The 12,131-nt window shown below is 26.1% G+C and overlaps 3 protein-coding genes across 3 annotated transcripts; 1 reads left to right on the top strand and 2 right to left on the bottom strand. All coding sequences in view use genetic code 12, as the record gives it.

The window, feature by feature from the left end:
* Window positions 1–1,464: 1,464 nt before the first annotated feature.
* KGF54_004045 (uncharacterized protein) lies at window positions 1,465–1,674 on the top strand (the record flags this gene model as incomplete). Its single annotated transcript, XM_051764701.1, has 1 exon — window positions 1,465–1,674. The coding sequence occupies one exon, from the start codon at window positions 1,465–1,467 to the stop codon at window positions 1,672–1,674; it is 210 nt and encodes a 69-aa protein (XP_051618087.1).
* Window positions 1,675–2,270: 596 nt separating this feature from the next.
* Window positions 2,271–5,912, bottom strand: CHS3 (chitin synthase; the record flags this gene model as incomplete). The annotated part of the gene is made up of 1 exon (XM_051764700.1): window positions 2,271–5,912. One exon carries the CDS (start codon window positions 5,910–5,912, stop codon window positions 2,271–2,273), a length of 3,642 nt encoding a protein of 1,213 aa, XP_051618086.1.
* Window positions 5,913–7,197: 1,285 nt separating this feature from the next.
* MON2 (Mon2p) lies at window positions 7,198–11,928 on the bottom strand (the record flags this gene model as incomplete). Its single annotated transcript, XM_051764699.1, has 1 exon — window positions 7,198–11,928. The coding sequence occupies one exon, from the start codon at window positions 11,926–11,928 to the stop codon at window positions 7,198–7,200; it is 4,731 nt and encodes a 1,576-aa protein (XP_051618085.1).
* Window positions 11,929–12,131: the final 203 nt, after the last annotated feature.

The raw sequence follows: 12,131 nt of genomic DNA, 5'->3' as shown, positions 1-12,131 counted from the left end.
GTAAATTATCGGAACGTAAGTTAAGCCTAATTAAAGAACAAATTTATATTCGATTTAAAATACAATAATAAGCAAATAATAAGGGTTTTGAAATTATCAACGCATGGCTTTAAGGTTAAATACTGATCCGACCTTAAGTTTAAAGAATTCGTTTTGACTTTTTTTTTTCAACTAATGATTAATTCTTGAATATTTACTGAATAATCCTTCAATTGTTGAATTCAAGCATTATCAAGGTCAGTTGAACATCAATTAATTCTGAATTTATTTCAATTTTTCACTACTAAATAACAGAAATTATTTTTATGTATTAACTAAATCAAGAAAAAAATAAATCGAAAAAAACATTTCTATTGTTCTTGAAATTTAAATTTTTTTTTTATAAATTAGACGAAAAAATAAAACAGCATCATAGGAGTAAATTTTTTTCAATGGAGTCCTTTTAATTGTGGAAAAAAAGGGTCTAGAAAATTTGTAGGGAAGTACCAATCTAGTAAAGGTACGAAATACAGCATTTTTTGCCTTTCTCAAATCTTTTAACAATTCTTTTCATGTATGTAATAAATGTTAAAGATAAGGGGTATTCATAAAACAAATTATAAACAAATTAATTCCGCTGATTAATTGATCTAGAAGCAATTCAATATTTCCGCCCAAATTTCTTCAAATATTGAGATGTATTATAACTCAGTAAAAATGTGCTGATCAATTAGATTGGAAAACAAAATTCACCTCGTTTCTCTGTGTTGTAGTGGTCAAGGGAAAATTAATTATGCATTAAATCACCAATTAATTTTTGCGAAATTTCAGAATTTCATATTGAAAAAACTAGTTTTATTTACAAAATAACTACCTTCTTATGGTACTACAGAACTACAAAACTCTTTTAAGGTTGTCATCTTCTTCAAAGGTCCAGATGTCAGACCATGAGCAAGGATCAAAATAAGGGGCAAAAGCACTCCAGCTCTTTGACTTAAAACTTAAGAAATGGAACAATTCAGGAACTAAAATCAATTGATCTAAAAAATCTAAACAAATAATATAAAGGGAGCAAACAATTAAATTCCTTAAAATTTTAACATTTATTACATTTACTTTATTAACAAATAATAAAAATATGTAAGTTAGGCTAATTTTTTTACTTTGTTTGTAATTTGTTTGTGATTTTCATTTATAAGAAAAGAAAAAAATTTTAAAAATAGAATATGAAACTCAACTGAAATTTAAACAAATTTTTCAAATTTGTATCAATTAATTTGAAGAAAGTATAAATGTAATTGAATTTGCTCTATATTTGTAAATTTTCAATTTGCAATTCATTATTTTTTTCAATCAAACTACCAATTTTGAGTTATTTCAAAGTTTATTCACTCACATAAACATTAAGTACAATTTACGAACAATTTCACATAAATTAAATCTTTCACATAAATTCCTTCAATTCAATCTATTTCATAATTTAAAATGTTAGTAGCTTTAGAAACTCCAAATTCAGCATTCAAACCAAAAATCAACAAATTAAAAACAACATGGAGATTGAAAAAATTTAAAGATATTTATCAAGTTAAAGCCAATAACAGTGCTAGAAGTAGTATTGCAAGTAATTCATCAAATTCAAATTTTTCATCTTCTAGATCTTCTTCTACTACTACTGGATCTTATTCATCAATGTGATTTATTTTACGGCCCTACATTTCAATCAAAATTTCGAAATATGAATAAAAAAACTTTGGCTAGAAAACGTTGATTATAAAATTATGTCAAGTATCAATTCGAATTTGTGACTCAGAACAGGGTGTTATCAATAATCTAACTTACCAAGTTATCAATCCACTCATGAGTAGGCTGATCAAATAGCAAAAAACTTTTCAAAACCCAAAAGATCTACTTTTTAAAACAAAGATGGAATTAATAATAAGGGTCTAGCTTCAATATGGAATGTAAAATAAATTTTAAAATGTATAAAGCATTAATACTGCATACAAATTTGTTTATACACAAAATCAAAAATAAATTAATTTTGTTAATTTAGACGAAGAAATTAATTTATAAAATAGAAATCAATAATAATTATCAATTAATAGGTATATATTATGTATAGAATTAATAGATCACAAATTTTTTAAAGTTTTCACTTTTTCAGCTATCCTCTTTATCAATCGTTTCTTGCCACAAAGTAGTTTAAGAATCAATAAAATTTACAAGTACACAAGTACATTTCTTTTAAATCTATTTATATATTGTACTTTTTTAATTTACTAAATTCATATCTAATAATCATCAATTAATTTTTCATTATTTGAAGGATCCCAAACTGCAGAAGGTAATGCTAGATTATTATTACTTGAACTAGATCCATTCCCATTACCATAAGGATTATTTTGATTATTATGGTTGTTCGTATTCTCAATTGATCTTCTTTCTCTTTCCCATTCTCTCCATCTTTTCATTTTAATCTTTGAAGCATCGAAAATCCCTTCAGTTGCTCCATGATCTCCTTTATCACCACCAGCAACAGTTCTTGTTTCTCCCCAACTAAAATCATCAAATTTCCAATATGCATAACTTGGTAATACAAAATTCCATATTGGTAATGCTAATAAATAAATGAAAAAATAAATTATATATGAAAATGATGAAATTGTAATAACAATTAAACAACCAGGTAATCCAAAAATAATAGCTAAAAGAACTAAAGACATAATTGGGGTTGGTTTTGATATAATTGCAACTATAATAACATAAATTGTAAAAGAAATAGCAGCTGGTAAAACTAATGTACCCACCAATTCAATAAAAATAACAAATTGCATTGAAAAACAAAAAGTACCACATAAATCACTTACCAAAACTAATTCCATTAAATTATGAACTGTTGAATTAATCCATCTTCTACGTTGTGATAATAACACCAAGAATTTATCAGGTACAACTGTTTTACAAGCAGCTTTTGGTATGAAGATTTGTTTCCTTTTGGGGAATGTTCTCAACATAAGAGAAGATAAATATCTATCTTCTCCTAATAACAACAAATTCTTTTTATGTAACGTATCAACAACATTATCTGAATATCTTTCAACAATATCAGGATTAGCTAAAATTGGTACCCAATAGCCGTCTGAACCTTTTGGAGCTTTTATTCTATACATACAAAAACAACCTGGTAAACAAGTAACACCACCAAATATACTTTCAAAGGCTTTTGCTTGATGATGTGATATATAATATTCAAAAACTTGTATAGCAGTGACCCAAGTTTGTGCCTTATTTGAAATTTTAGTTTCTCCACATAATCCCATAACCATTGGATCTTTAACCATTTCTGCAACCATATGAGTTAAAGAATCTGGATATACTTTTGTGTCAGCATCAACCATTAAAACAATTTCATAAAATTCAGCCATTAATCCAGTAACTCTCCATATACTTTGTAACATTTCAAATTCCAATGAAGTCATTCTTTCATCAAAAACAACTTTTTGTAAAAATGACATCAAGATAATTTGTGAATCTCTTTTACCTCTATTACCAGGTTTTGGTAAATTTGCTTCTTCTGGTGTACCACATTTTACAATGGTTATCATTGGAACTCTTTGTTGTTTTTCAGGTGGTATTGTAGCATCATTATAATCATAAAAACCAGCATAAACTTTAGCCATATTATGACGTTTACTACCTTGAGCAACTGCAACATATGAATAAGCTTCAACTTCGTTTCTTGGGACAGTTAAATCGGACATCATATCTAAAACAATATCAGGAGTGGTTTGATCATTACCTGAACCTTTAATTAAACCATCACAAACGACCAAGATCAATTTGTGGGAGTTTGGGTAATCAGTAGTAGCAATTGAATCTAAAGTTGTACGTATACCATCTGCATCTTCCGAATAACAAGTAACTAAGTTGATGGTATGAGCTAATGGATAACCAAATGGTTGATATTCTACTGGTGGTTGTGGTACAACATCTGGATGAATAATATCTGGTGATAATCCATGAACTATAGTATCTTCAAATCCATCAAATGGATTATATGTGGAAACTGGACGATTTAATAAGTCAGTGGATGAGCCTTGATCATTGAGGTAAATGTTAGATTGTTGTGCCAGTTTGGGAGTTTTTTTACCATATCCATTTTTACCTAATAATGCAGCTTGAGTTGACATTGTTGTATATTTGAAAGTTTTGGAAAGTGCATCTGGATTGTCATAATATTGCGATAAATCAGCATTTGGTCCTAAAGAAAGTTTTTGAGTCTTTTGGAAAACACTTTGTCTATTGGTTTTGGTAGGTTTATAATTTGCTCTTGCTTTAACTGGAACTGTTTTTATTTGGTTACCAATTACTGGATTACTATCATCAACCCAATTTTCAATTTCTTTATTTCTTGCAACCATTGTCTTATTATCATATTCGGTAGCTCCTTGTTTTCTAGAAGTTACCCATCTAAACCAACATGCCATAACGAATTTCATGACAACCACAGATAAAATAAACACCAAAGAAACAATTAAAACAATTTGTGAAGCAATACAACCAATTGTATCGGAATCTATAACCCCAACCTTAATTATCTCTGTTAAACATCTTGCTGCTTGACGTTCACCAGGATTTGTCAAGACCAAAGAAATATCTAATCCACGATAAGTATGATCATCACGTAATTTATTAAAAAGATCCGGATAAGTAACATCATCATGTTGAATCCAATTGATCAAATCTAAATCTAATACATTACCTGAATAAACCACAAGATTCCTCGAAGAATTTCTAATATCATCCCAAGTAAAATAAACATCACCATTAACTTTTAAACTGTAATAAGCTCTACGAGCAATTTCACTTGTATGACAAGCCCAACCATTATAATAAACTTCAGTATTATTAACAGAATCTGATCCATCTTGACTGAAAAATCTACATGGCATATACCATGCTAATTCATTATCATTATTATATGGAATAGTACAATTATCTCTTGGTAAAATTAAATTTTTACAATTTCCATTAACATTTTGAAATAAAAAAGAAGCATCTTTACCACCAGCATTAATAGGTGGATACAATATATTTGTACCTGCATCAATACCAGCAGCTGCTGGATGTTGAGCTCGAGTTAAATCAAATGCTCTACCATTTATAATTAAATATCCATTATTCACTTCATTAATTCTTGTTCTAACTCTTTGTGTTGAACAAACAGTTTTAGTGAAACCAAAAGTTAAATAAGCAACAAATGCACCAATATATAAAATACATGAAATTAAACCAATTTTTTCTCTCCATGCAAATTGTCTATCTTTTGTTTTTAAACCAAATAATCTAAGTAATGGTGGAGGAGCCCAAAATGTTATAACATAACAATAAACTTTCCAAAAATATATATTATTTTTTTTACCATTTTTTCTTTTGGTTCCTTGAACTTGAGGTCTTGGTAAACCATTTGATATAACTTTACTTTTTAATGGAGAATTAACATAATCATTTGTTTCATCATTTAATCCATAAATTTCTCTACCACCTTTTAAATCTTGAGTATTTGGACTACTTTGAGGTGAAGAATCATGTATTTCCATCAATGGTATACCTTCATTATCATCTGTTTGTTGTTGTTGTTGTTGATTTTGAAATTGATGAGGTTGAGCAGATACAAATGAACTTAAATGAGATCTTGAACGACCTAAATCATTTGAATGTTGAGGATCTAAACCAGTAGAAGAAGGTTGTACAACAATATGATCACTTTCTTGATTTGTAATTTGAGTATAATGATATCTTGGATGATTTGAATCTAAACGTGATCTTTCTGGTCTAACTAATGATTTTTTTCTACCAATTCCATCACCAGTTTCAGGATCAAATTCTCTATAACCTCTATGAGGACTAGTATTAGGTCTATTAAAAGACATTATAAGTATGTATATTTAAGGGTAGTTTAACTAAAGTTATATTCCTTAGTTTTGATGCAAATAAAAGTGAGTGAAAAAGTGTTTAATTGTCAAATATTAATGTATAAATTATGTAAAATATGAACGTAAAAATGAAAATGAAAAATAAATAAACGAATGAATTGATTAATTAATTAATGATGTGACTTGAAGTATAAGTCGATGATAATGATAATGATGATGATGATAATGATGATAATGATGATATAAAATTAATAAAAATTTGGTTGTAAAAAAAAAAATAAACTAATAATAATTTTTAGTATATACAAATTTTTAATTGAAAGGAGAGAGAGAGAGATAGAAAGACAGAGAGAGAGTTAAACAAACAGATCAAATAGAAAAAAAAAAAAAAAAAAAAAATTTTTTTGTTATAAATCAAAATAAGAATTAAATAAATAAATTAAAAGGTAACACAATAATTGAAATGGATAATTTAAAACAGATCATTAGAAATTAATAAAACAAAAATAGATTAGAGATACTCATTTTTGAGGAAATGCTTCAATAGTGGTCAATTGTTTCTTGGTGTCAATTGCTCTCAAAATTTGAATAGTACAAGCTTGGATTATTATATCATATAATAATAAAATTTGGACGTGTATATCAAATTACGAAGAATTAATTAAATTAAATTAAATTTGTTTTTTGTTATAATTTTTCTTTATTAATTCAATATACATAAAATTTAAGATGAATGCAAAAAAATCTGTATATTTAATTTCTTTCAAATAAAGCTTTTCATATCCTTCTTATTTCTCGAGAAGCATCTATGGTTCTTTCTGTTATTTATTTGATTTATTAAATAGTTTTTTGTAATTAATGTAATCAAAATTGTATATTATAATAATAAATATAATAATTTTAAATTAAATTTATTTATGCAAGAGAATTTTAATTTACCGCGCCTCAAATTACTAAATTTTAATAAATCAATTTTAAGACGAATTAAATCTATGTGATTTATAAAATGTAAATGATTGAGTTTTTAACGTTAATACCAAGATTCAAGTTTGATAGTTAGTATGTTATGAATTCAAGTATTATTTAATCAATGTTGAAGCAATGTTAATATTTAATTGAAATATTGTTTTTGTGAATTTACGTCAAAAATTAAATCTAAAAATAGAATTACGAACTTTATTTGATAGAGTTGGTAGCGATGGAAAACAAGATAATTACATAATATTGGATTACTGTTACATTTATTAAACGAAAGTAATTTTGTTTCATTACAAGAAATTCTCTAACCTTTTTCATCATCATTATCATTACCATCTTGTAATACATTAATCCATTCATTATTCTCTAAATCTTTAAATCTATAATTATAAGGAATTAATTTAATTATTAATTTATTTAATTTTTTAAATTCTTTTTCACTTTTTGAAGTTTTAATATTTTTTTCCAATTCTAAAAGTTGGTTTAATATAAAATTAATTTCTTTATTTTGTATTATTGGTAATGGTCTTTTTTTACCTAATATTTTTAAATCTGATATAATTCTTCTTATACTAAAACTAATTCTTTTTAAGATATACAATTCTAATTTGGATCTAAATTTTTCATCTTTATGTGCATTTAATGTCTTTAATGATTCAAATAACTCTACTAGACAATTAAATCTAATTTTTTCATTTGGAAGAATATGTATTGGTTCAATTGTAGCAAAATTCTTGTTGAAATCAAATGATGTTAATGTATTTATTGATTCTATAATTTCTTGTTCATTTTCATCTTTGATTTTAATTATTTTCTTTTCATCTTCATTTAAATCATATAAGTAAGAATTTAAATAAAGATTCTCAATTAATTCAAAAGTTATATTATTTTGATCTTTAATTAATTTTGGAAATATAATTTCACTTGATTCTTTATATTGTTGAATTTTTATATACTCATCTTCTGAACTCAATTGATTTTCTTCACTGTTGAAAACAAATGTGAGTGATAAATTCTTGATAATTAAACTCCACAATTCCTCATTAATTTCATCTTTTAAAATTAAATTTTCAATAATCTTTTTTAAAATTAATTGAGCTTCTATCCAAAGTGATTGTTTGGTCTCAGATTTTATACCCAAGGCTCTATTTTCTATAAGTTCTAATAATGACCTAACACATTTAATTATATCATCATCATTATTAAATAATTGAATATAACCATATTCTTCAAATTTTTCACGTATTATATCTAATCCATATACACTAATAGCATTGAAAGTTGGTATTTTATAATTTTTTGAGGATAATAGTTTTGGACGTAATTTTTGTTCAATTCTTGGTCTTACTGCATATGGATATATAATAATTTGTGATAATAATTGTATTATGATTGATTGAAATTGAACGTTTTTTTTAGTTATAATATTAATATTTGATAATATTGATGATTGTAATTTACTTGGTTTATTCTCATCTGATTGTTGCATTGATAATATTGGATATCTTGCTGATTTATTAAAAACATCAACAATTTGATTTACTTGATCTGATGTTAGTTTCGATTCAATAATTGGATATAGTTTTGGAAAGCATAACATAAATTGAACTAATGATTCTTGATAATTTATATCTACTAAGTTATATTCAATTGAATAGTTACTCCATAAATTAAATAACATTTCACTGATTTCATCATTGAGTTCTATTGGTGATTCAATTAAGTTTTGAAAAGCTTTAAATACAATCATATCAATATCGATATTCTTTAAGTTTAATAATTTATTCATATAATCTATAATCATTTGCCATTTATTTTCTAAGTTATTGATCTTTGTAGTTAGGAAAAATTTTCTATACATTGTAACAAATCCTTCCAATAACAACCTTATAGTTTCTTGCCATTCTTTATTTGTCTTTTTTGGAACGATATCAAATAAGCAAGGTAATGCGATTGAATAAATCATATTCCAATTTTGTTCTAATATAACACCATGTAAATCAATAATTTGGAAAAATGTTTGTATTGCACCCTCTCGAACTTGAGCTCTTTCAGTTTCTTGTTTTGAAATCTTAGCTAATCCAAATAGTAAATATAAATCAAGACAAATATAGGAGTTATAAGATTCATCTGTTGAATTTATATAAGTTATTAGGTCATTTTCCAGTTGAATGTTTTGTAATGCTTCAACATTCTTATTTTCAAATTGTGATAATCTTGATTTTAATGAATCACTAATTAACCAAAAGTAACTTACTGCACTAAAAGAAATATTTAAATCAAATGATTGATTTGCAAAATTTATCAACGTATCAATTAATTTTTTCAATTGTTGGAAAGGTAATGACAATAAAAATTCATCTAGTATTAATTTTAAAGTTTCAAATGATTTCTCAACTAATGATTGAAATTTTTCTTTTAAATTTAAATCATCAGTTCCAGTAACTTCAAATGGTGTATTTAAAATTTCAAATACTTTTTCCCATGAATTTTGATAATGCATGTCATATTTTTCAATTAAAAAATGCAAGTTTGTTAATATTATCAAATGTATTTCTGTTTCACAATTTAATACTAATAATTCTTTCGGTATACCCTGTTTAAATAAGTTTATTAAATATAAATTCAAACCATTTATTGTTTTAACTGCAGTTTGAGTTATAAGTTCATCATTATTAAATCCTTGAAATGCCATTAATCCTATTATTTTAGTGAATGATTCAATTATGTATGTTCTCAAGTTAAAATTCAAATCTCTTCTTGAACCTAATTTGGTAATATATGCAGTAAAAGAATTCCAAATTTGATCATCTCTTATCAAGTATCTTTCTGTATTTAATTCAGCTATCTGAAACATTTTATTAAGATAGTATATTTTATTATATGGTGATTCAACAAGTCCAAATTTAGGTTTTTCGTCTAAATCATTTGACAAAGCAATATCTGTTAAATTCCCCAAACATTTTAAAATTTCTTCAAATGAATCTATCGGTATTTCACTAATGCTATCAAATAATCTTTTAAATGCTAAATCTATAATTCCAAAATCTGTTTGTGTAAGTTGAGGTCTGGAAAAAGGCGCCGAAGATGGAGCAGTACCTGATTCTTTCAATCCACTATATTCATCCAGTCCATCTAAATAATATGAAACCCATTGTAATGTAATCCAAATAATTGACCATGATTCACCCAAAGTTGATCCAAGAGAAACTGCTAAATTACTAAAAGTTTTCAAACAAAGGACATGTCTTGAATTGAAGTATCTTGATCTGAACAAGACTGTATTACCATTTGATTCGGTTCCTTGTATACTTGAACTTATAGACTCCACTATTGATCCTCCAAGTGCTATCAATTGTTTCTTTTGTTCTTCATAAATGGATGATGTTTCAACGTCATCTTTAACTTCATGTTTTGAAACATTATTGGTAATTGCTTTCGATAATCTCAACAATAAATTATCTCTTATTGAATTTAATCCTAATAATCCAACAGCATGAGTGAAATTTTGATATGACTTTAAAACTTTTTGAAATAATGCATCATTTAATGAAGTATATATAAATCTTTCAAATAGTGAAGTTACTTCAGAAGCTGATGATTCCATAATTGCATTGATAAAATCCACATTCGATTCTAGTATCTTTTGGTCTTCATTATTTGATAAATTAGTGACAAACTTAGATACACCTTCACTGAATTTCATTAGTATTTCAAATATCAAATAAATTGGATATGAATTTGGAACGTTTATTGGTGGTTCTTGTTTATCTAGATGATCAACAAACAAAGTTTTGAGTCCAGAATTTTCAGCAGATATAAAATTTTGTGGTTTTGTAGTTCCATTGGTATTAGGCTCTATATTTGATTGTGGAGTGGGTCTGACCATATCATTTAAAAATTGATTGTCATTTAGTATGTATGTACTTAGCACCGTAAACAATTCTTTCAAAACATCTTTCTTCAGGTTATCGTGATCATATTTTTCATAAATTGATCTTATAACATTAAAGTTGGAAAATAAGTTGTTATACATTTCAAGAATTAATAATTTCTCCCAATCCGGAGTAAACGCTTCACCATTTGTATCTGCATTATCTAATGATAAATGATTTAAGTAAGACATTACAATTTCTATTTCGATCTCCAAACTATTTAGTTGAGTCGTTAATAGTACTTGTATTACTCTTATTGTTCTTAAAACTAATGGAAAATATTTGGTGGGTGAGTTTAATATTTTAAGTAATGCAGGGACTGTTTGAGTTCGTAGTATAAATGATAATTCTTTGTGATTGTTGAATAGTCTTTTGTGACCACTGATGATGCTCTCTATAATTTCTAATGCAGATTGATTTTTGATATATATCGATTCAATTAAATATTCAGGTTTTCTATTTGATAAAATTTTATTTAAATCTTGAAATATAAGAAATCCTTCATATGATAAATTGTCAACTTTCAAGATCTGGTCGTTCTCCAAAATAATTTCTTTATTTCCTGTAATTTGAGCTTCATCAATGTTATCAAAAATATTTGTGAATAATTGTTGTAAAGTTGCAGAAGCTGCATTTGAAACAATTGGTGATTTATTTGATGATGTTAGATTTGAACAAACATTTAATAATCCAAGTAATGTAGCACCAGTCATCTCTGAACTATAAACAAGCATGAAAGATGGTAAGCATTGTAGTATTCTTAATTGAATTTCAACAGCCAAATGTGAAGCTTCTGAAAGTGATTTAATTATTTCTCCAAGTTTTGCATTAGGGATACCATGTACATTTAACAACTTCTGAATTATAGGTATTGCAATATTATTAATTTTCAAATTTCCAGTATCACAAGCTAGTATTAAAGTATTTGATAATTGTGATTTGATGTTTTCATCAGTGATATCTCTTAATGGAGTAGTTACATTTATAAATTTTAATAATTTAATTGATGATTCTGAAGCCTGCCTTACATCTGAAAACCTCTTTTTGGACTCCGATGATAAATTGGTAAAATCAATTATGAGCAGCTGTACATTACTCATATCTTCATATGGTATAGTTTTGTCAATTGGTCTGGTTGTCAAATCTTGTTTACTTCAACTTAGTAGATCAAATATTTGACGTGTTTTTTCACCAAGAAACAATTTATAAAGACGCGAAATGTGAAACATGACACTGGTTTCAGAGTTGAGTACTACAATTGCAAAAATCAGATAAATTAGTGTTCATTAAGTCATTAAATATT

This window comes from Candida jiufengensis (genome assembly GCF_024610255.1).
Source record: "Candida jiufengensis strain CBS 10846 chromosome Unknown scaffold1, whole genome shotgun sequence".
NCBI classification, from domain to species: Eukaryota; Fungi; Ascomycota; class Pichiomycetes; order Serinales; family Debaryomycetaceae; genus Lodderomyces; species Lodderomyces jiufengensis.
Note: the sequence above shows the minus strand (reverse complement) of the source record. Positions and strands in the feature narration are given on the sequence as shown.